This window comes from Littorina saxatilis, linkage group LG8, assembly GCF_037325665.1.
Source record: "Littorina saxatilis isolate snail1 linkage group LG8, US_GU_Lsax_2.0, whole genome shotgun sequence".
NCBI lineage: Eukaryota > Metazoa > Mollusca > Gastropoda > Littorinimorpha > Littorinidae > Littorina > Littorina saxatilis.
The window spans coordinates 26,065,062-26,091,135 of record NC_090252.1 but is presented as its reverse complement, the minus strand read 5'-3'; the positions used below and the strand labels follow the sequence as shown (position 1 = coordinate 26,091,135).

The following is a 26,074-nucleotide window of genomic DNA, read 5'->3' as shown; positions in this document are numbered from 1 at the left end:
TCAAGCTGGTACTAGTGGTAGAATCAACACAATAACTTGTGACGTCACAGTGTACCAACGTCACAGTGTACCAAAAATCACGTGACCACTACTTGACCCCAGGCGACTTGTCTTGGTTAGCCCCGCAACACTAAATCTGCAACTACAACAACAACAATTTTTTTTCAATTTTTAAAATATTTTTCCAGAGATGTTTGTAACATTTGGCATTCGATTTTCAAGTTTTGGGGGATATTTAAAAACCTTGGACTTTTCCTTTAAAATGTAATCACGCAGATTGAAACTTCGGCCGGCCAAAATCCGAAAGGTGGCGAGAAAATGCGAGAGCCATCTTGGCTGGTCGAGACTACTAGACATCGCGATGTGTGACGCAAGTATGCACTAACGCAAACATAAGTGACGAAATGTATCTTTAATTTCTCTTTCTTTGGACAACATGGAACTTGGAAAACCATCAGGAGTGTCCACACGCACATTGAACTGAGCGGGAATGGCAATGCCTACTTCACAATTGTACTGTAATATATTCATCACCGCTCTACTTGTGGCCAGTGGTAAGTAGTTTATTTTGGTATCACTTTTCCCTTGATATTTAGCAATTTTTTGAAGATTTTACACATTTTCTTTGACGGTCCTTTCTGTGTGTCCAGAGATAGACTAGATCTACACCGTTCTGAAAAACCCAATTGTTGAGAGAGACGGCTGGGCAAAACTAACTTACGAATGCGTACTATTGTATGTGCTACGAAGCTTGAACAAGTTTACTGTCGCGAAAGCTAAGTTAGACAAGAGGCGAAGCCTTCAAGGCTCCCGTAAGAAATCAACAAACAGTAACACAAACTCACTCACTCCGTCACACACACACACACACACGCACACACACACACACACACGCACACACACGCACACACACACACACACACACAGAGTTAAAACTAACGCATCATATCAACTCCATGTATAATTTTCAAAAGAAGGCAAACAGATAAAATGACTGTGTATTTGTTGTTGGTGCAGTTGTCCTTGAAGGAGATCTTGTGCAATCCTCACACACACATACACACAAACTCACTCGCGCGCCCGCACGCACGCACGCACGCACGCGCCCACACACACACACACACACACACACACACACACACACACACGGACATACCGTGACAAAACCGCACAAGCACGCACGTACATACAGACACACATTTAAACTGCATCAGCATAATTGTTGCTTGCCCGTCGTAAATCAGCAGTATAGAGGGCACAGTGTTCATTTGCAAATCTACCACTGCAGACACTAAGCAATAGGCACCTGCCATGTGGCCACTTTTTCCACTGCTGTCCTCAGTCCTATACTTTTCATCAAGACTTGTCACCATGCCGAGTGGATCTAAATTCGGAAGTCTTCATGTGGCTGAGGCATATCTGACATAGCGTCAATCTTGTAGGTTAACCTCCTTTCTGAAACAAATGGCAAAATGCGATTAGTTATGATGACTACAACCTACACAAATATAAACAGTGTTTTGAAACAGAATAGTCAGGTTATACAAGCCACTTTACCTATGCAGCATGGTAACCCTACAATATGCGAAACATGTCAACTGACTGCAGCAGCCTGGTTCTTAAAATAATTCTGACGGTCAACACAGCCTGCCAACACACTATTCACAGTCCATTTTAAGGAGCAACGGAGGTACTCTCTGAGGGTCTTGTTTAAATGATAACGATCAACTCAGGAGGGAAAAAACAAGAGAGGAAAAAAGAAACCACATCAACCGCAGAAAAATACAGAATCACATGTACCATTATTTACAAACAAATGCCACTGTGCCCACAGCAAGCTTTCTTTGGACGACTGTCCTTGTCTCAAAACTCGCATTCTACCTTCTGTCCGAAAGAATCTAATCTTACAAGTACGTTGTACTGCCTTGAAAGAAAATGCCAACAAAGACAAGAAAGCTGTTGCAGGGTAAGCTTACCAATAGCGAATCATGATAGTGCAATCAAAGAGAGGATCGAGTCTGGAATGAAACACGATACAGATCTAGCATTCAAAAACTGTCTTTCAAGTTCAAGGAAGTTGTTGCAAGGTAAGACTTACTAAATTGTACAGACAAAACCATGACAGTGCATGTTTTGAATCTGAGGAAAAAATCGTGATCATTTTGACTTTGAGAACAGATTCATTCCGTTTCCTTATATCTGCATGTTCAAGTAAATGGTGGACAGTTTTTTTCGGGCAGAGTAAACTTAACTTGAGACTCTACTGCAAGTCTTCAAATTCACATAAATCGAACCACGAACAAAGACATCCAAACATTACAGGCACTTTATATCAACTCATTTCACTAGAGGTGACTGCCTAGCACTGTGTTTGACATCCGTGTCTGCTGAAATAAAAAGAAATTAAAACAAAACGGATTAACAGTAGGTGACACGTTATCAGAGTGGGAGACACTAGATCTGTCTCTGTACTTACCGGGATACGGCTGCCATATCGACACTGCGCTTTCGACAGCTCTTCCTCGCGTGGACATTGGAAAAACGCTTGTGGACATTGGAAAAAATTGTAGGAAATCTCCCTTTGGTATCTTCTTTATTTACTTTTCTGGAGCTTAGAAACCGAACAACATGAAATCGTCTTCCCCGAATCGGCGAATGCAGAGGTGAGAACTGGAGAAGTGAATCTATGTATACCACAATCCTTCGCGCGACCCCTGACCTGGTCTTGACACCTGACCTGGTCTACATACCACACACGACGCAAACCAGTCAACTGCTTGTACCCCTTCAAAAATCCCCACCACCCGTTTTCTTTGGATACACGCTTTAACTACACACATGCCGACACAATGTTGATCATTGCTTCAATATTTTGAAGATGGTGCTTGAAAAATAACCAGGTGAAATGAGTATTTCGGTGTTTAGTCAAATGTTAAAGTTTCTACCACAGACATACATACATACATACGCACGCACGCACGCACAGGCAGACAAAGTTTAGCATCGCATAGGCTACACTTACGTGAGCCAAAAATGTTTACTGTTGAGAAAGCTAAAAGTTACGAAAGCATGAAAAATTTTGCCGTTAAGACAGCTTAGTGTGTAAAATGCTTGAAAACTTACTGTTGAAATAGGTTACAGACACGAGAGTGAAAAGAGCTTGAAAAAGCTTACTGTTGAAATAGCTTACACACACGAGAATGAAAAGAACTAAAAATAGCTTACTGTTGAAACAGCTTACACCCACGGGAGTGAAAAGAGCTTGAAAAAGCTTACTGTTGAAATAGCTTACAGTTACACCCACGGGATTGAAAAGAGCTTGAAAAAGCTTACTGTTGAAATAGCTTACACCCACGGGATTGAAAAGAGCTAGAAAAAGCTTGCTGTTGAAATAGCTTACACCCACGGGATTGAAAAGAGCTAGAAAAAGCTTACTGTTGAAATAGCTTACACCCACGGGAGTGAAAAGAGTTTGAAAAAGCTTGCTGTTGAAATAGTTTACTGTTACAAAATCCTCAAAAAGAGCTCAATGTTTAGCGAGCTTGCTATTGCCAGAGCTTGAAAGTGTAAACTGTTACAAAAGCCTGCTCGAAAAGGCGTACCGAATTGCGAACGCTTGAAAAAGCTTACTGTTGTAACTTGAGCAAGCAAGCGTATTGTAACGAAAACTTAAAAGAGAGCTTGAGAATGATTGACCGTTGAGAGAGCCAACAGAATCATACGATGGCAGATCCTCAACGAACACTCAGCAGTGTCATGTGTCATGTGATGTTTCAGACGCCGGACAGTGTCCAGTGAAGTTCTACCAGACTACACTGGAGGTTACACAGGATCCAGCTAGCGCACACGTGGACAAGCGAGTACTCAACTGCTCCACACTTGTACCTGCTCGTGTGGCGCTGCAGGTAACTTTGCTCAAGTGCTGTTCATGTGGCACACTAACAACCAACACTCAAGCGAGGAACAGCACTAACGCTCAGACTAGTCAAAAGCAACGATTTTTAGCTGACTTGCACATGGTCTGGGTGGCCAAGTGGTAACGCACTTGCGCTTGGAAGCGAGAGGTTGCGAGTTCGACCCTGGGTCAGGGCGTTAGCAATTTTCTCCCCCCATTCCTAACCTATGTGGTGGGTTCAAGTGCTAGTCTTTCGGATGAGACAATAAACCGAGGTCCCTTCGTGTACACTACATTGGGGTATGCACGTTAAAGATCCCACGATTGACAAAAGGGTCTTTCCTGGCAACATTGTATGGGCGTAGATAAAAAAAAATGTCCACCAAAATACCCGTGTGACCTGGAATAATAGGCCGTGAAAGGTGGATGCAGCGCCTATAGGCTGTTGATCAACTGGCCGATGTGAATGCGTGATATATTGTGTAAAAAAATTCCATCTCACACGGCATTAATAGGTAACATGCGCCTTGAGTCGCCTTGTGTGGTGAGATACGTAAATAAATAAAAAATAAATAAATTCGCTCTTTTCCGGCTAGATTTCTTATCTGTTGGGGGAAGGAGTTCCACAGAAACGCTCCCGAGAAGGCTAAGCTCGATTTGTAGAGGTCTATGCGAGGTATAGGAGGGATGATTTTTTGGGACAAGAGAGAGAGAGAGAGAGAGAGAGAGAGAGAGAGAGAGAGAGAGATCGACCACACACACACACACACACGCACACACACACACACACACACACACACATACATACACACGTACGCACGCACACTAAACTCACTATTGCCGATTTCGCGTAATGGGCAACTTGCCTATTACGCGTAATCGGCTGCCGATTCCGCGTAAATGGCTGCTGAATTCGCGAAATAGGCAAGTTTTAGAGGCGTTTACGCGATTTCGGCAAAACGCTGCCGATTTCACGTATTGGGCAGCGTTTTGCCGATTACGCAAAATGGGCAAAAATGTTGCCCATTACGCGGAATCGGCAATTACGTGAATTCGGCACGACACATGCAAAAATATGAAGCCCGGGTGTCCGTTCGGCCAACAGCCAATAAAGTAACCATTTCAGCACTGACCCAAGACGACCCAACCCGGTCCCTAGCCCATTTCAGGTCTCCTCTAGCAGCCGGAGACCTGCATCCCCCCCGCATTTTTATTTTTTATTTTCATACAAAGCCGGGTTTTCCCGTGTAACATGCCCCTAATGGCTTTGCCGTGAGGGCGTAAAACTTACATTTTCTCTCTTCTAGCTATCTGTGGATTGTAGAGTTCTGTTTGTGATGGGGTCTGGCGGCTTTTGTCTCGCTGTATGTTCATGGATTCCTTTGTGAATGCATAACAGTTTTTATAGGGCTTAGAAATAAGCTCTAACATTCTCAATCCTGTTTGTTTGGACTTCGCCTCCAAAGGTGATTGTGGTGTTTCGGCACTCGGTTACACTAGCATGTACATACATAATCAAACTTTAGCTAGAGTCACAAACATCCAATCAAAATCCTAGTAACTATTAGCAACACAACATTCTAAGATAATAAGCCATTCATTGGTTAAAGACAAGAAGAAGGAGGAGGGGGGTAAGGGATTAAGACCTTCCAATCGCAGCTGACACGCTTCTCCGTATCAAATTCAAAGGAATTCACACCTACTTGAAAACTACTGCTAGGCTACATGCAGCTAGCCGAGGAATACAGAGACAGGCAGGCCGCCATATGACGTAACAACGCAACATGTACCAGTGGATTCGCTCTTACCTCTATAACCGCAGGGCAAGAGTTAACGTCGACCAGACCAAAAGCAAGAAGTTCCTCCTTCGTCATGGCGTCCCTCAGGGCGGAGTCCTCTCCCCCACACTCTTCCTTCTCTTCATCGACGATCTGGTGTCTGAGATGCCCAAGGGGATCAAAGCTGCTCTCTACGCAGACGACCTTGTGATCTGGTGCAAGGAGGAGCACGCAAGTACTGCCACCTACAGAATGCAGCAAGCGGCAGATAGGCTGAACGCATGGGCAGAAGATTGGTGCGTCTCCATCAACAAGGAGAAATCCTCCACCACCCTATTCACACTGTCGCCAAAGCAGAAAGCCGGAACCATTAGGCTTGGTGGAACTCCTCTGAGAGAGGATGAAGAAGCAACGTACCTTGGTGTCACCTTTGATAGACGGCAGACCTGGAAACCACACATTGCACAGGCAGAGACGAAGGCCCGGCGCAAGCTAGCCATACTCAGGAAGCTGGCAGGTACCACCTGGGGAGCGAACGAGAAGATACTGAAGACAGTATACCAGGGAACAATCAGACCCCACCTCGAGTACGGCTCCACAGCGTGGTCAACCTCAGCCAAGACAAACCTGCAGACCCTTGACCGTGTGCAAAACCAGGCCCTCCGACTCATCACTGGTGCAATGAAATCCACGCCCATCAAGGAAATGGAGAAGCTTACCACCATCCAACCCCTCTGTCAGAGAAGAGAAGCCAAGACTATGGTACAGGCCGAGAAGCTCAAGTGCCTACCCGACCACCCCATGAAGCACAGACTGAGCAACCTCACCAAGAACCGGCTCAAACGGAGCAGTTTTGTACACGAGAGCAAGAGACTTTCTCGACAGTACAGGGAAGTCCTCCCACAGAACACTCTACCTCTGACTCAAGAAGAAGAGGAAACCCCCAAGGCAACAGAGAAACCAGGCATCCAGATCTGCACCAGTGTTCCACATGTTACCTCAGGAGAAGATCAGAATGACACAGCTCGACAGGCACTCACCTTAGCCCTGATCGACGAACAGTACCCAAAAGAGGCGTGGATCCATGTATACACCGATGGATCAGCAACTAACGCCGTGCTCAATGGAGGTGCAGGCATTCTCATCCAGTTCCCTGGGGGACATACAGCTACATCCAGCGTTGCCACTGGCAAACACTGCACAAACTATAAAGCAGAAGCAGAAGCTCTCTTGGTTCAGGACTCCGCAGACCCTTGCTACCAAGTTGTCTTCCTCTCCAACGCCCTTTCAGTCCTTCAGGCCCTAGAGAACGACAAACTCCCACAGCTGGCCAAAGCATTACAGCTGGTCAGACAAACCAGAAGAGTTGTCCTCCAGTGGATACCAGCACACTGTGGGATACCAGGAAATGAAAGGGCAGATGAGCTGGCGAAAGAAGGAGCCGTGGAAGACCAACCTGAAAACAGTGTCAGCTTTAGTGAGCAGAAGACAATCATCAAGGCATTGATGAGGCCAAGGACAAACAGAGATGACTACCACACAATGTCCAGAGAGCAGCAAGTCAACCTCATCAGGCTGCGTACTGGCCACAACAGGCTCAATGCTCACATGAACCGAAAGTTCAAGCTGGCGCCATCACCAACCTGTGCCTGCGGTCAAGAAGACCAAACAGCGGAACACATCTTACAGCAATGTCCCTTACTAGATGAGGAACGAAAAGAAGTGTGGCCGTCACCAACTCCCTTGCAGACCAAACTATACGGCAGTCGACAGGAGTTGGAGAAAACGACAACATTTATCACCAGTGCTGGACTGATTGTGTAACCTCTGCGAACGCCAAGAAGAAGAGAAGACGTAACAACACCTGCAGGCTCCCCGGCTCCCGTCTCTTTCTAGGAGAGCGGCTTAAGTTCAAAGGATCTACCGGTGACTGGACATGTGCATCTCAACATTTAACTTAGAACAGATAATGGCATTACACAAAACATAAAGCGATCGGCAACATGAACTACAAACACTAGACTGGACAATGACAAAACTTTACTCTATAATTGGTGACTGGTCACCTTGTCACACATCCCGCAGCTCTTACCCTTATTATTATTATGATGATGATGATGATGATGATGATGATGATGATGATGATGATGATGATGATGATTTGTGAATTTGTTTTAATGATTATTTAGGATTTGCGCCATATAAATACCCTTATGATGATGATGATGATGACGATGATGATGATGATGGTGTAAAAGCCTGGGTAGATCTACAGTGTAGTGTAGAACATGATCGTTTATACGAGAAGGAACACACCTTTAATATGAATTGATATATTATGATCATAATTGATTTGCCCGCGCGTGTAACCAATTGTTACCAACTGAGAAGAACGACACCAACACCGTTCATATTATCATGCAATAACGTCATTGTTAGACAAGATAGGGGAACAAAACGGATTGTTTAGGATACGAATTTGATCGTTCTTTTCCACGACATGCAATTCTTGTTCCTTTTTAACTGTTCTGATTGTAAGTCGATTTTAACACGGGAAACTTGGTTTTGTGAATTTGATTTTGGCGGGTGTCTGTGGCAGAATATAACATGGATATGGCAAGAGGCAGCCGAGAAGGGCGGTGCGTGGTCAGATGTGGTCTCCGATGAGATTCGTACCCTGCCCTTGACGAACAGGGGGGACAACTGCAGCAAACTCTCCGTCTCCCTGCTGAACGTTTCCAAGCAGGACATAAAACAATTGATGCAACGCTTTCGCTGCTACATCTTCGTTAACGGCTCTTTAATGAATGACGAGGGCGACATCTACCAGTCCAGCCCATCAAAACACGGTTAGTGGAGAAAACCTAGCTCATCAACAAGGATGGCTGGTATATTAAAACAATACCAACCAATTAATCATCCTTCTTGATGCTATAGGCTGTAGGGACGATACAACAGTACCAACCAATTAACCATCCTTCTTGTTGCAAAAGGCGGTATGGACGATACAACAGTACCAACCAATTAATCATCCTTCTTGTTGCAAAAGGCGGTATGGACGATACAACAGTACCAACCAATTAACCATCCTTCTTGATGCTAAAGGCTGTAGGGACGATACAACAGTACCAACCAATTAACCATCCTTCTTAATGCTATAGGCTGTACGGACGATACAACATTACCAACCAATTAACCATCCTTCTTGATGCTATAGGCTGTAGAGACGATACAACAGTACCAACCAATTAACCATCCTTCTTGATGCTATAGGCTGTAGGGACGATACAACAGTACCAACCAATTAACCATCCTTCTTGATGCTATAGGCTGTGGGGACGATACAATAGTACCAACCAATTAACCATCCTTCTTGATGCTATAGGCTGTAGGGACGATACAACAGTACCAACCAATTAACCATCCTTCTTGATGCTAAAGGCTGTAGAGACGATACAACAGTACCAACCAATTAACCATCCTTCTTGATGCTAAAGGCTGTAGGGACGATACAACAGTACCAACCAATTAACCATCCTTCTTGATGCTAAAGGCGGTATGGACGATACAACAGTACCAACCAATTAATCATCCTTCTTGTTGCAAAAGGCGGTAGGGACGATACAACAGTACCAACCAATTAATCATCCTTCTTGTTGCAAAAGGCGGTATGGACGATACAACAGTACCAACCAATTAACCATCCTTCTTGATGCTAAAGGCTGTAGAGACGATACAACAGTACCAACCAATTAACCATCCTTCTTGATGCTAAAGGCTGTAGGGACGATACCACAGTACCAACCAATTAACCATCCTTCTTGATGCTAAAGGCTGTATAGGGACGATACCACAGTACCAACCAATTAACCATCCTTCTTGATGCTAAAGGCTGTATAGGGACGATACCACAGTACCAACCAATTAACCATCCTTCTTGATGCTATAGGCTGTAGGGACGATACAACAGTACCAACCAATTAATCATCCTTCTTGTTGCAAAAGGCGGTATGGACGATACAACATTACCAACCAATTAACCATCCTTCTTGATGCTATAGGCTGTAGAGACGATACAACAGTACCAACCAATTAACCATCCTTCTTGATGCTATAGGCTGTAGGGACGATACAACAGTACCAACCAATTAACCATCCTTCTTGATGCTATAGGCTGTAGGGACGATACAACATTACCAACCAATTAACCATCCTTCTTGATGCTAAATGCTGTAGGGACGATACAACAGTACCAACCAATTAACCATCCTTCTTGATGCTAAAGGCTGTAGAGACGATACAACAGTACCAACCAATTAACCATCCTTCTTGATGCTAAAGGCTGTAGGGACGATACAACAGTACCAACCAATTAACCATCCTTCTTAATGCTATAGGCTGTACGGACGATACAACATTACCAACCAATTAACCATCCTTCTTGATGCTATAGGCTGTAGGGACGATACAACAGTACCAACCAATTAACCATCCTTCTTGATGCTATAGGCTGTAGGGACGATACAACAGTACCAACCAATTAACCATCCTTCTTGATGCTAAAGGCTGTATAGGGACGATACCACAGTACCAACCAATTAACCATCCTTCTTGATGCTATAGGCTGTAGGGACAATACAACAATACCAACCAATTAACCATCCTTCTTGATGCTAAAGGCTGTATAGGGACGATACAACAGTACCAACCAATTAACCATCCTTCTTGATGCAAAAGGCGGGAGGGACAATACCAACCAATTAACCATCCTTCTTGATGCTAAAGGCTGTAGAGACGATACAACAGTACCAACCAATTAACCATCCTTCTTGATGCTAAAGGCTGTAGGGACGATACAACATTACCAACCAATTAACCATCCTTCTTGATGCTATAGGCTGTAGAGACGATACAACAGTACCAACCAATTAACCATCCTTCTTGATGCTATAGGCTGTAGGGACGATACAACAGTACCAACCAATTAACCATCCTTCTTGATGCTATAGGCTGTACTGAGGGACAATACAACAGTACCAACCAATTAACCATCCTTCTTGATGCTATAGGCTGTAGGGACGATACAACAGTACCAACCAATTAACCATCCTTCTTGATGCTATAGGCTGTAGGGACGATACAACAGTACCAACCAATTAACCATCCTTCTTGATGCTAAAGGCTGTAGGGACGATACAACAGTACCAACCAATTAACCATCCTTCTTGATGCTAAAGGCTGTAGGGACGATACAAGAGTATAAACCAATTAACTACCCTTCTTGATGCTAAAGGCTGTAGGGACGATACAACAGTATCAACCAATTAACTACCCTTCTTGATGCTAAAAGCGGTAGGGACGATACAACAGTACCAACGAATAAACCACCCTTCTTGATGCTAAAGGCAGTAGGGACGATACAACAGTACCACTGAACCAATTAACTACCCTTGTTGATGCTATAGGCTGTAGGGACGATACAACAGTACCAACCAATTAACCATCCTTCTTGTTGCAAAAGGCGGTATGGACGATACAACAGTACCAACCAATTAATCATCCTTCTTGTTGCAAAAGGCGGTAGGGACGATACAACAGTACCAACCAATTAATCATCCTTCTTGTTGCAAAAGGCGGTATGGACGATACAACAGTACCAACCAATTAACCATCCTTCTTGATGCTAAAGGCTGTAGAGACGATACAACAGTACCAACCAATTAACCATCCTTCTTAATGGTAAAGGCGGTAGGGACAATACAACAGTCCTTCTTGATGCTAAAGGCAGTAGGGACGATACAACTGTACCAACCAATTAACCATCCTTCTTGTTAAAGGCGGTATGGACGATAAAACAATACCAACCAATAAACCACCCTTCTTGATGCTAAAGGCGGTATGGACGATACAACAGTACCAACCAATTAACCATCCTTCTTGATGCTAAAGGCGGTATGGACGATACAACAGTACCAACCAATTAACCATCCTTCTTGATGCTAAAGGCTGTAGAGACGATACAACAGTACCAACCAATAAACCATCCTTCTTGATGCTATAGGCGGTATGGGCGATACAACAGTACCAACTAATAAACCATCCTTCTTGATGCTATAGGCGGTATGGACGATACAACAGTACCAGCCAATTAACCATCCTTCTTGATGCTATAGGCGGTATGGACGATACAACAGTACCAACTAATAAACCATCCTTCTTGATGCTATAGGCTGTAGGGACGATACCACAGTACCAACCAATTAACCATCCTTCTTGATGCTATAGGCTGTAGGGACAATACAACAATACCAACCAATTAACCATCCTTCTTGATGCTAAAGGCTGTATAGGGACGATACCACAGACTCAGTACCAACCAATTAACCATCCTTCTTGTTGCAAAAGGCGGGAGGGACGATAAAACAATACCAGCCAATTAACCACCCGCTTCATGACAATATGACTAAACGAAAGAAATGGTACATTTCATTTGCCGTCAAACTTTGTGATGTATGGTAACATATGTCGTAAAATACACATGGAATTTGAAGTCATTCGAGACTTCATGAAAACTTAAATACAAATATGCCAGAAAAAGTTTTAACATTGTTGGAAGGTCTTTGCTGACTTCACGAAAAAAAAATGTTTTGGGGCAATCTTCAAGAACTGTAACAGACTACATGCTAACATTTCATGTACGTCCCTATTTAGACATGGGCGAGGTAAGGATTTCAACGCGAGAGTTATCTTGAAGAAGTAGGCTCTTTCATACAAGGACAGCAAATGACATATTGAAAGAGCATATTCCTTGAATTTTTGTTTGCGTTCAAACCGATGCGCTGTGAGCGGCTGGTGTAGAATATGTATACAATTAAAGAGTAATTAAATTACATATTCTTACTCCGAGTCACATATTTAGCATTGACGCAGTCGATAGCTAAGGTGTCTGAAACGCTATCCCGCCTATAGTCTAAGGGAAGCAACCCAAGCTAAAAAAAGTAGCAAGCTTGCTACCCTGGGTTGCCTCCCGTAGCGTATCACGCCACAGATCTCGTACCTGGTACGAGACACCCTCATTCGACTCCTTTCAGCCAGAGAGATAAGGTCGTTTTTTGCGCTATGCTCCGAGGCCGTTTCGTTTTGTCAGCCTGACACCCTCCGGCCTCGGCCTCCCGTCTTCTCCTAGCTGTTTCCAGTTGGTGAGATTGTTCCTTATTTTATTTTGACTTTGTATTGATTCTGCTGGAAATTGCTTACGTCCTCTGGACTCAGAAGTTTCTTCAGCGGTTTCTAGTTGCGTTGGTCGCCATTTTGGTGGCCATTTTTTGCTAGCACGTGGTGTTTCTACTGAGTTGGTTTTCGTCCGTGCTCGGACGGTAGGCTTACTCGGTAGGAAGTTAGTCTTAGATGCCTTGTAGGTATCTTTTTCTTGCTAGTAAATAATTTTTCTGCTGAATTTCTTGTCCGCTCTGGACTTCGATTTTACAGTAGTTGTTTTGTTGGCCTCCAGTTGGAGCCATTTTTCGCTAGCACGCTGTGTTTCTACTGAGTAGTTTTTCGTCCGTGCCCGGTCGCTTTACTATCTTGGTAGGCTGTTAGTTTTAGCTGCTTTAGCGGCTACTGCGCTAGTGCTAAGTTTATTTTCTACTAGGATTCTTCATCCGTTCTGGACTTAGAATTCTACAGTAGTTGTATTCGGCGGCCGCCTTTTGGTAGTCGTCCTTTATCCTAGCATGTTGTGCTATCGAGATGTTTACGTCCTTTCTAGGAATGTAAACTACCTTGGTAGGCTGTTATTTAGCTTCTTACGAAGCTATTATTATTTTGCTAGTTGATTATTCTGCTGATTTTTAGGTCCGTTCCGGACTTAGTTAAATTTTCAGTAGTCTTTGTTTACCTCTTGTCAGCTTCCGTTTTCGGCAGCTGCACTTCCGGTTAGACTGGTATGCCTGTTTGGGTCCGTGCTCGGACTTTGAACATTTTGCCAGTAGCATGTTTCTGTAGTTACTTTTGTGGCTTGCATGTTTGCTAGTGCTAGTTCCGGTTCTGCTGAAGCTTACGTCCTCGAGACTTGTTGCTTTTCAGTAGATTACTTTCTCACGTCGCCGACTGGGCGTTTAGTGAGAAAAGACGGGGGGGGGCTTCCTCGTCTTATGCCAATAGCCCCATGGTACATGTTTCTGATCCTAAGACTAATTCGGTCTTTTCTGTGCCTTTTTCGGCGCCGGAAGAGACTCCGTCTGTCTCTCAGACGTCAGTTTCGGCCGCTTGTGCGGCCGTTTCTCCCCCTTTGTTGACACCAGAGCCTAGCGCTCTGGTGGCTAGTCTTATTGCTTCTTTGCTTACAGAGATCCGTACTTCTGGGGGCGGGCGTCCCTTGCTTGGTGGCTTCGAGGGTGACGACGGCAGCTTCGGATTCCGGACGTTTTTTACCCGGGTCCTTGTCGCTCACTTGCGTTTCCGGAGCGTCGGCCCAGTCTACTGGCGCTCGTGTTGTCTCTGGATTCCACTCGCTGGGACAAGCTTCCCTTCGTGGCCGGCCTCAGTGGCTTCCGCTTGCGGGAGTGCACCTGAGCGTGTCCCTTCGGGGACGCGGCCAGTACAAGGTATGTGCTCGCAGCAGCCGTCTTCGGCAGCTGCACTTCCGGTTCCCGGAAGTAGTGGTTCACTGGTTGCGGACAGACCATGGTCCCCTCCGGTTCGAGCTGCGCTTTACGTCAGCAGTCGTCCGCGACAGCTGCTTCCAGTTTCGGCCGGAAGTAAGAGGTTCACCGGCTAGTGCACAGGCTGCTGTCACGTCCGGTTCGAGCTTCGACTTACGTCAGCAGTCGTCCGCGACAGCTGCTTCCGGCTCCGGCCGGAAGTAAGAGGTTCACTGGCTAGTGCACAGGCTACTGTCACGTCCGGTTCGAGCTTCGACTTACGTCAGCAGTCGTCCGCGACAGCTGCTTCCGGCTCCGGCCGGAAGTAAAAGGTTCACTGGCTAGTGCACAGGCTTCTGTCACGTCCGGTTCGAGCTTCGACTTACGTCAGCAGTCGTCCGCGACAGCTGCTTCCGGCTCCGGCCGGAAGTAAGAGGTTCACTGGCTAGTGCACAGGCTACTGTCACGTCCGGTTCGAGCTTCGACTTACGTCAGCAGTCGTCCGCGACAGCTGCTTCCGGCTCCGGCCGGAAGTAAGAGGTTCACTGGCTAGTGCACAGGCTACTGTCACGTCCGGTTCGAGCTTCGTCTTACGTCAGCAGTCGTCCGCGACAGCTGCTTCCGGCTCCGGCCGGAAGTAAGAGGTTCACCGGCTAGTGCACAGACTACTGTCACGTCCGGTTCGAGCCTTGCCCTACGGCAGCAGTCGCCCGCGACAGCTGTTCTTCCAGTTCCGGCCGGAAGTGTAGGTTCACTGGTTAGTGCACAGGCTACTGTCACGTCCGGTTCGAGCCTTGCCTTACGTCGGCAGTCGTACGCGACAGCTGCACTTCCGGTTCACGGAAGTAGTGCCTCGTTGGAAAGCGGACAAATAATGATCCCATCCGGCTTGAGCTGCGCTATACGTAAGCAGTCGTCCGCGACAGCTTCTCTTCCGGCTCCGGCTGGAAATGTTAGTTCATCGGTGTGTGGGCAGCCCATGGCCCTTTCCGGTTTGAGCTTTGCCCTTTGCACGGCAGCCATTCCCGGCAGCTTCGCTTCCGGCCTTGGCAGGAAGGTAGGTCAAGCGGGTAGTGCACAGGTTACTGTCACTTCCGGTTCTGGCCTACGGCCTACCTTTGGGTTCCGAGCTTCAGCTCGTAGGTGGCTCAGCGCCAGCTTTGGCATAGCGCTGCTGTTGCTGCCGCACTTCCGGCTCCTCCCGGATTTTCCGGTTCAGTTCCCGCTGCTTCCGTTTGGTCGCCGGTGAATTTCGAACAAGGCTTGCCCTATGGGCATACAGGCTTCTTGCCTCTGTTGGGACAGCAGCATCCACACACTCCGGTGGTGGCCGCTAGCTCCTCTCTCCCACTTTCCTTGGTTTTTGATTCCTCTCATCCTCCTCTCAGTTAGGGAATGAGCACAATTAATTGCCAACAGGAAGGACTTCAGGTTGGCAAAGAGGAAGCAGCTACTTCTGGTTTGAAGAATCACCCTTAGTAGCTTTTCGCCTTTTTTGCCTTTTCGCCAAGCCCCCCTCTTCGACAGGGGGTTGCCTCCGGCGTCGGTTTCGTTGCTGGTTCCTCAGGGTTCAGCTTCGGAGCTGGCATCGGAATACCTTGCCGCTCCTGCGCAGGCTTCCTCCTTCGTGCCCTTAGCGGATCAGAGGAAGTTGCCTTGGCCAAGGTCGTCTCGAAGCCTCCTGTTGGCCTTTCCCCGTCCGCGTGCACCGTTTCCGGTCACGCCGGAACTTCCTTCGCTTCTTACGAAGCCGTTGAGGAAGGATTCGGTTCTGCCGTTCTATGGGCAGAATCTCCTATTCTCTGAGGAAGGGGGGCTGACAACTTTTGGAACTCAGTTCCATTTCCGAGACTCTCCTGCGGGCGCTTTCTCGCGCTCTGGCAGATTCCTTGGCGCCCTTTACCCTTAGTAAAGAGCAGGACGCGGAGGAAGTGTCTCACTCCTCTCCACACTTACAAGGGTGAACGAGGCACAGATGAGGCTGTCCTCTCTGCACTATTTCCATGCGGTCTCGTGCAGAAGGGACTTGTTTCTTGCCCACTCCCGGTTTTCTGAGGAGTCGACAAGGAACATTCTCAGATCGTCATCCTTGGTGGACGGTCTCTCTCCGGCAGCCTGGCCTCTCATGCCAGAAGCAGGGGATTGAGACCAACAGAGAACAGCGGTTCCCTTCTTTTGAGCTTCAATCCGAAAGCAGCAAAAGCAGGCCGCTCCTAAGCAGGCTATACCTAAGCGGACTCAGCCTAAGCGGCCTAAGTCCTCAGCTCAGGTGAGATTGTTTCTTTCACAGCCGTCATAGGTACGCTGGGTTTTTGAAACAACAGCTGGCCTTAGGGCTTCGGGGTTTTAGCCTCGGCTGGAGCAACAGCCATTTCATCCGTTGGCGGTGGTGGTTGTTGCTTTCCTTGTGCTTGTGGCTTCGGGCTTCGACATTCTTTCTTTTTCCCAGCGTATGGGTGCTGAGAGGTCGATTTCCGTTTAAAGGGGGGTTTCTGCCTTTGGGCTTCCCCGTTTTCTCTTTGCCACGAGCTTCTGGACTTGGTCCAGGTTTGTCTTTCGCCGAGTCTGACTTTGTCTTTCTCTAGCGATCAGACGCGTTCTGGTGTTTCGTCCAAACTTAAGGTTCACTTGAGTTGGCCTCGGAAGTAACATTCAGATTTTCCTGAGGGTGCATTGTCTGGGCAATGCATGTTTGAGAAGTCATTCTTGGCTTGTCACTTTTTCTCAGGTTTTTTGGCTACTCCTCCCCTTTTTGGGCAGAGGTCTAGCTAATGTTCCAGTTTTCTCGGTGCTGGCCTCTAGGCCAGCATCTTTTTCGGCGGCCGAAACTTTTGGTTTCTTATTGTGCCTGTGTACTTTGGGTACTTTGGTGCAATGGCCGGCCTACGGGCAGCAAGGCTCTCGGCCTTAGCCTGTGTTATAGTCTCCTGCCTGTCGTGTTGCGACTTTGGCAATTTGGTTCTTGTGACTGCGGATTTCGTCTCTTCCTCTGCTCCATCATGCTTGCAGGATGTGAGTTGGGACGATTTCTGCTGGGTTGGGCTTCCGGCCTGGTCACCCCTTTTTCACTTGCAACTATGACTATTACTTTTTTCTCCTGAGAACTCTGGTCTCGGGAGTCTGACGGCTGGTTCGCTTCACGGTTTTCCGTCTTTCTTACCAGCCTCGTTCTTTCTGTTTCGGGTTTTTTGATTCATTCTCAATTACCTACAAGCAGTCTGCTCTGCGAACACGCTGGCTTTTGTCATTTTGTTTCCGGTCTCCGGTCACATTAGGATTTGGCCACTGCGGGTCCGCATTTCCGGTGCTTACGCACTACCTTAGGTCGCTTCGTCCTCATTTTTACCCCTCTCTCTGCTTTCGCAGGGATGGGCAGGGGACGACTGGTGACCGTCTTCCTTGAGTTTTGCTCATTGAGTTGGACTCTGGTACTTGGTACTCAGGCGTCTCTCTCTTTCCAGTTTGGAGTTTGGTCACTCTTCTGGAGCTGACTGTTCTCTCAAGGGCCTTTTGGGCCTCACTCCATCCCAAAGTTTTCTTACTTTGGCATGTTTGCCTTATGGTCTCCGTGAGGGTCGGTCCTTTTCAGGGCTTAGCCGGCAACCTTACGCACGGATCTTTTCCAGGCCATTAGCATTTCCTTCCAATTTAAGGGGGGGGGGCAGCTTGTCCTTCCTTCTACTTGGTCGGGTTTATCCAAGACTGGGGTCCTTTTCCGGACTGTTTTACGGTTCAGAAGATTGGAAGAAGTGCTGGGCACAGCTTACTGGCTCTCTGATGTTGTCTTTCGCATTTCTTGCCTGAGAGACATCTCGGCTGTCAATCAGGGTGGTTCTCGGTCCGTTTCTGTCCTTTGGCAGTGGGCCAGTTCCTGGCAAGGGTTTAGAGTGAGTCAGTGGTTTCTTTCTCACGGGATCCTTTCCTGACTTTTGGCAGTGGGCCAGTTTCTTGGCAAGGGATTTTCTTTCCCTCCGCCTTGTCATAGCTTTATGCTATCTTTCCCTCGGCTCGGCCCGAGCTCTTTTCCAGGGCCTGGGCCTCCTCCTTGGCCTTTTTGGCCTATGAGGTTTGGATGATGTCCTGCGCACAGCTTCTGGCGCTAGGATTTTGTCTTATCAGGTTCTGCAGACATTGCTGCCCTCGGTCAGGATGGGTCTCGGCCCATTCCTTCCTTGGCGGCAGCCGGTTTTTGTCTCCAGAACTTTAGAGTGAGTTTGAACTTTTTGATCTTACCCACCACCTTGTTGGAGTTATCTGCTAAATATGTGACTCGGAGTAAGAATATGTAATTTAATCGAAAATTTTTAATTAAATTTTCATTTGATTAATATACTTACCCGAGTCACATAGGTAATTCCCTCCCACCTTCCCCGCTTTTAGTTTCTTTGTATTCTAGAAGTCGAATGAGGGTGTCTCGTACCAGGTACGAGATCTGTGGCGTGATACGCTACGGGAGGCAACCCAGGGTAGCAAGCTTGCTACTTTTTTAGCTTGGGTTGCTTCCCTTAGACTATAGGCGGGATAGCGTTTCAGACACCTTAGCTATCGACTGCGTCAATGCTAAATATGTGACTCGGGTAAGTATATTAATCAAATGAAAATTTAATTAAAAATTTTCGATTTATAGCTTTAATTTCTCTTAATGCCTGCAGTATTTTTCAAATTGTTATGTTCAGTCTTTATTTTGAAAACTTTTTCTGACATGTTACAGAACACTATTACAAATGTAAACAACAAAGTGACTGTGGTGAGATGAACAAAGTTTTAAAAAAAATAATAATTATGTACTCACCGATACAAGGACAGCACAATACCATACGAATGTTTGCTTATGAAAGCTTCATCAGTTTCATGTTTGTTCGTGATCCTGATGAAGCTTTCATTAACGAAAATTCGTGTAGTATTGTGCTGTCCTTGTATCGGTGAGTACAGAGTTCTTTTGTTTTTTTAACTCTATTAAAAATGTCTGAAATGATTGAAAATTCCGCGTGTGTTTTCGACATGAGTTACCACAAATCACCGATAGTTTGAAGGCAATGCGTTGAGGAGTTACTCAAATGTACCGTTTTTTGTCTCATTACCCGCTAAAAACGGCTTCCAACACCGCCCTTTATTGACTTTTGAGAAGAACGACACCAACACCGTTCATATTATCATGCAATAACGTCATTGTTAGACAAGATTGGGGAACAAAAAGGATTGTTTAGGATACGAATTTGATCATTCTTTTCCACGACATGCAATGGTCTTGTTCCTTTTTAACTGTTCTGATTGTAAGTCGATTTTAACACGGGAAACTCGGTTTTGTGAATTTGATTTTGGCGGGTGTCTATGTTGCATGTTCCACTGTATAAACACTACCAGATGTAAAATAAATCTGCTTGCTTAACATGGTAGGGGAATGGTGGGCTTTCCAGTAATATTATTGTATTTTTACAATAAATGGCCTCGTCACAAAGATTTGCACTCAAACGCTTCTGCCTAGTTATACTATGCAGCGTAGTAAAAAAAAAGAATTAAACTTGAAAGTTGAAACAAAAAAACTTTTCAGATCTCGCCGTCCACAAAGTTCAGTCGCTTGCAACAGCTTCCTTGAAATTGGGACACTATTCTTGATGACCTTCATCATTAGCGTTGATCCGTTGCGCGCGCGCACACGAACACTCACTGACACACGCACACACGCACACTCACTCACACACGCACACACATACACGCACGCATGCACACTCACACACATACACACGTCACACACACACACACACACACGGCTTCTCGAATGTACGTGCAGCACACCATGTTTTTGATTGCAGCGCCGGCTAACGTGCTGGTGACAATCGGGGCGGTGGTGGGTGTGGTGATTGGCCTTGCCGGCGTGGCCGTCGGGGTAAACGTCATCGCCTTCGCTGTGGCAGAGCGCCGCAACGCAAAATCCACATCAGTAAATTGAGGACCCCCCCCCCCCCCCCCCACGCCCTCCCCCCCCCCCCCCCCTCCCCTCTTGTACCACCAAGCTTACTGGCAGAAGCAACAACTTCAGTTTTCTCATTGCAAAGACTGAGACTGATTGCGACAGGAAACTATAGCCGGGTCTACTAATTGGGACACTGTCGTACTTGATGCATGCAGTGTGGTGGGAATGTCCTTCTGGCTCTCAAAGGATCTATTGCACGTAGTTGAAAGTCTTTTTCTCTGTACGTTCTGATTGTGTGCCTGTGTGTGCTTATTTCTCTGTATCTGTATGTCACTGCGACATGTTCATATCTTTATGTAATATCTAACTTCGTCTGTCTCTAAAGTCTGTCACAAGAAAACGACGGAGGGGGGGGGGGGGGTAGTGTTGGTGATGGGGGAGTATAAAAAACAACAATTCCCGTTTGTTTGCCCTCCAGAAACGACACTTGCCCTCACGTTTGTTTCGTCGGCCAATCAGCTCTTTCCACGTCAGCACTCATCCGTTACTGCAACTTGTCTTTTTATATGACATACAGAACTCTGAACACCAAATCGTACATCTCGCCGTGTTTCGGCATACCATGTTTATAATTTACAGGGGCGGACGAGGGGGGGTTTCTGGGGTTTCCGGAAACCCCCCCCCCCCAGCCAAAAAATAAAAATATTTTTGTGTGTTTTTTTGGGTTGAGTTTCAATTTTGTGGGTATTAATCAGTGACAAAATCTGCTGCCTGGAACTAGTAATGATCATCCTCAGAATGCACCAGCTTGCACCATTTTGCATCCTTTTTTTCAAAATTTTCCGGGGGGGCATGCCCCCGGACCCCCCTAGCAAGCTAGGCGCTTCGCGCCGTCGGCTCGGCGCTTCGCGCCTTCACACCCATATCTTCACAATATACTTTTGGAAACCCCCCCCATAAAATGAACTGATCCGCCCCTGATTTATATATAACATGTAGCTCAGTTTGCACGAGATTAAATTATTGGCTGTTTGCATTAACCTTCTCAAGTTACATGAAAAAGGACTTTGTAACATACTATGTACATAAATAAAACGGCACCACGAAAGAAAAAACATTTCAGTATTGGGCGTTTGTTCAGATTTTGTTTGGGAAGTATGATGAGACTTAATTTAAACCTAAGATGGAGGTTCTATTTGACTCAAGTTTCAATGTACGCACCTCCAGTCTGATCCACACATGAAGACCAAGTTGTATTGTCTTGCATAGTGTTTGCGACTGTGGAGACGTTGGCTTTTAAACCTGTGTATGCTGAAAGGAGACAAGAATATGATTGTGTATGCTGACAGAATGCAAAAAAAGTCTTTGATTGAGGTCACTGTAAGGATAAGATGTATGTGTAGTATGACACTCAGCATGCAGATATCAGTACAGTCACCACTAGGCCTATCACAAGCCCTTCTCCGCGCCTTCCTGCTACTTCCCCTTACATACCCTACTTGAAAAGTCATTCTCAAATGTTGGAGGTGCCAAGGGTGCATGCAATAATAGTTAGAAAACGGTGAGTCTCTTTCTGAACAAAAACTCTCAAAAATCACCCTCGTTGCGCACAATGAACCGATACATTTTCTTATTTTGTTTTGGTTATTTTTGTATTGTGCAAAAATTTCAAACTACGGTGTCGCACCCAAGCACAAAAGAACACTTGCGATCAACTGTGAACTCTGCTCATTTCATTCGACGATACCCTCACATACCAAATCTCGCAAAACCACCAGCCAACTTCTGTTGTAAACATTTGCTTTTGTGGAAGTGACTTCGTGTTTTTTTGAAGGATTACACCCAAGCGCTATTGATATCTGTACGTGAACTTGTTATTTCTATGAATTGATTTTTAATCAAGTGTAAGCCATACACAGAAACTAAAGGTCCCGGCATTGTTTCCTTTTCGGCGGCGTGTGTGTGTGTATGTGTGTGTGTGTGAGTGAGTGTGTGTGTGTGTGTGTGTGTGTGTGTGTGTGTGTGTGAGTCACGTGTGTGAGTGTGTGTCTGTGTGTATTAATAATAATGATAATACTAATAAATAACTTTTCTTTAGCGCGAGTCCCATCAGTTGGCTCCAGGCGCTTTACAAATTCATTCTAAAACAAACCAGCACAGATTAAAGGAGCATACAAAGCATACAAATAACTGAGTTAAACAATAACAACCATATCACTATGCAGACTGTGCTTACAAGACAAAACATAGTTAGACACACGCACACACACACACACACACATATATACCCGCACACACCTACACACACTCACACACACACACACACACACACACCGTAGCCATACCATTGACAGAGAGACCATACTAGCTGTACATACAGGGTAGTTCCAAAGCAAAAATAGAGTTGTGGAGAGTCCAGAGGAGGCTGAGTAAAGGCTTTACAAAACGGGTATGTTTTGAGTTGTGAGAAGTGCGTTCCACACGGTCGGAATCTGATGCCTGAAGGTTCTTTCACCTATATAATGTGTATGTGTGTGACTGTGTGTGTGTGTGTGTGACTGTGATTGTGTGTGTGCGTGTGACTGTGGTTGTGTGTGTGTGTGTGTGACTGTGGTTGTGTGTGTGTGTGTGACTGTGGTTGTGTGTGTGTGTGTGTGTGACTGTGGTTGTGTGTGTGTGTGTGTGTCTGTGGTTGTGTGTGTGTGTGACTGTGGTTGTGTGTGTGTGTGTGTGTGACTGTGGTTGTGTGTGTGTGTGACTGTGGTTGTGTGTGTGTGTGTGTGTGTGTGTGACTGTGGTTGTGTGTGACTGTGGTTGTGTGTGTGGTTGTGTGTGTGTGTGACTGTGGTTGTGTGTGTGTGTGTGTGTGTGTGTGTGTGACTGTGGTTGTGTGTGTGTGTGTGTGTGTGTGTGTGTGTGTGTGTGTGTGACTGTGGTTGTGTGTGTGTGACTGTGGTTGTGTGTGTGTGCAGGCATGGGAATTCTCGTCGGGTCCGAGGATTTCCGAGAAAAGCTACACATTTCCGAGAAAAAAAAGAATTCCTCTTCCGAGAAGAAAAAAATTCGACAGAAAATCGAGGAACAAAAATCGAAAAAGACAATCTGCACAGTATGACCAATGTCCTCCATAAAACCGTCCCTTTTTGACTCACATGCGAAGCAAAAGTGAGTCTATGTACTCACCCGAGTCGTCCGTCCGTCCGTCCGTCCGGACGTCCGTCCGTCCGGACGTCCGTCCGGAAAACTTTAACGTTGGATATTTCTTGGACACTATTCAGTCTATCAGTACCAAATTTGGCAAGATGGTGTATGATGACAAGGCCCCAAAAAACATACATAGCATCTTGACCTTGCTTCAAGGTCAAGGTCGCAGGGGCCATAAATGTTGCCTAAAAAACAGCTATTTTTCACATTTTTCACATTTTCTCTGAAGTTTTTGAGATTCAATACCTCACCTATATATGATATATAGGGCAAAGTAAGCCCCATCTTTTGATACCAGTTTGGTTTACCTTGCTTCAAGGTCAAGGTCACAGGAGCTCTTCAAAGTTGGATTGTATACATATTTTGAAGTGACCTTGACCCTGAACTATGGAAGATAACTGTTTCAAACTTAAAAATTATGTGGGGCACATGTTATGCTTTCATCATGAGACACATTTGGTCACATATGATCAAGGTCAAGGTCACTTTGACCCTTATGAAATGTGACCAAAATAAGGTAGTGAACCACTAAAAGTGACCATATCTCATGGTAGAAAGAGCCAATAAGCACCATTGTACTTCCTATGTCTTGAATTAACAGCTTTGTGTTGCATGACCTTGGATGACCTTGACCTTGGGTCAAGGTCACATGTATTTTGGTAGGAAAAATGTGTAAAGCATGTGAGTCGTATGGGCTTTGCCCTTCTTGTTTTAGTGAGATTCTGCCCGCGTGAGTCACTTTTGCAAACAAAGAGTAAGGTGCCCAAATAATATTAATTCAGTTCAAAGGATTAGAATGATCGTTGGTTACTGGCAATACAAATCATGTATTGAATTTGGTCAGTTTTTTTGCTGTGTAAAATTCATGAAACATACTCCCAGAATGCGCCAGATTGCACAGATTTTAAACTAGATTTTAGACAAATTCCGGGGAACCTTCCGACCCTCCTAGTTTTCCGAGATTTGTCTTTGAACCAATTCCCATGCCTGGTGTGTGTGTGTGTGTGTGTGTGTGACTGTGTGTGTGTGTGTGTGTGTGTGTGTATTCTATAACGTGTGTGTGTTCTGTAATTGAAAAGTGGGTAGTTTAGTGTCTAGTTGGGATGGTAAGGATAGGGACCCCCCTTCTCTCTCTCTCTTGTTTTACGTTTGTATTTAAGATTAGAATAGTCCCTCTCTGGGCGAGGGCTGGTTGAAAAGAAGCTCGTTTATATTGCTTATGCCACAACCCTCGTAAAATAAAATTTGATTTGATTTGATTTAATCTCTCTAATCCGTGACTATCAAACAAGCCTATTGACCGTCGCGATATAACCTTCGTGGTTGAAAACAACGTTAAACACCAAATAAAGAAAGAAAGCCTATTGATCTATCTGGTCCAAATAGGTCAATTGTTATCATTCATAGCTCTTACCACAGGAGCATGTATCAAAGCGCCGGTCGATCGAAGCATCCTAGCTACTCCTTTATCCTTCCTGTAGTATTACTACTATTTACTCACGATAATTGTACCACGTGTAATACGACTTAAGGATACAGGAGTAGGATACATGTACTTTGATTGACCGGCGCTTTGATACATGCTCCTGTGGCTCCTACATATTCTGTGTTGTTTTGTGAAGAAGTGTACTCTTGCTATCCGAAACAGGTATCAAAAGAACTTATATTGGCAGCTTTCATTGCAGAAAGTGTCTCCAAAGGAGGCCACTCACAGCAAACATGCAAGACATAAAAATTCCGAGACACATTTACTCATGCATGTGTATTCAGCATTGTTTTTACTACGTTACATGTACGACGCTTAATATTTGTGTATAATCTGTAATGTGTAAATATTCATATGTTGTTGTTTTTCTCTACCTTTTTTTCTACGTGAATGTCCATGTAAATATGTGATTAGATTAGTCCCCTCTCTGGGCGAGGGCTGGTTAAAAAAAAGCTCGTTGTATTGCTTATGATGCCACAACCCTCGAAAAATAATTATAGCCTCGTTCAGAGCACGACACGTCTGACATGTTGTAATGTCAGTTTGAACGGACACTCTTATTCATGCAACTTTGTGTAAATGCACTATCGGCTTCGGTTTCGATATATGAGTGTTCGAATACCCTTCCCCAAATCCAACTTGCAATGGGCATATTGCCTGAGCAATTAACCATCCTGAATCCTGAATCTCTCTCTGAATGAACATTCTAACTCGTGGCCGATTCGTGACTCAAAGAATTATGGTCCAACTTTGAAGACAACATGGACACTCACCCATGAATGTCAAATTACGTACATTTGTTGTTAAGGGCTTCATTTCGATACCGCAGAAGAATCTCCCATGCCCCGGGATATTAATGAGCATCTAGCCTGGGGGCGTTAACCATTCTCTCCCTCTCTCTTTTCTCTCTCTTTCTCTCTAATTCGTGACTATCGAACATTCTCTGCAAGCCTATTGATCTATCTGATCCAAATAGGTCAATTGTTACCACAGGAGCATGTATCAAAGCGCCGGTCGATCGAAGCATCCTAGCTACTCCTTTATCCTTCCTGTAGTATTACTACTATTTACTCACGATAATTGTACCACGTGTAATACGACAGGAAGGATACAGGAGTAGCATACTTTGATTGACCGGCGCTTTGATACATGCTC

At 45.4% G+C, this 26,074-nt stretch overlaps 1 protein-coding gene across 1 annotated transcript; it reads left to right on the top strand.

The window, feature by feature from the left end:
- Nucleotides 1-385: 385 nt before the first annotated feature.
- On the top strand, nucleotides 386-20,273 carry LOC138972241 (uncharacterized). The gene is made up of 4 exons (XM_070344963.1): nucleotides 386-554; nucleotides 3,778-3,905; nucleotides 8,273-8,522; nucleotides 20,129-20,273. The coding sequence occupies exons 1-4, from the start codon at nucleotides 491-493 to the stop codon at nucleotides 20,263-20,265; spliced, it is 579 nt and encodes a 192-aa protein (XP_070201064.1). The 5' UTR covers nucleotides 386-490; the 3' UTR covers nucleotides 20,266-20,273.
- Nucleotides 20,274-26,074: the final 5,801 nt, after the last annotated feature.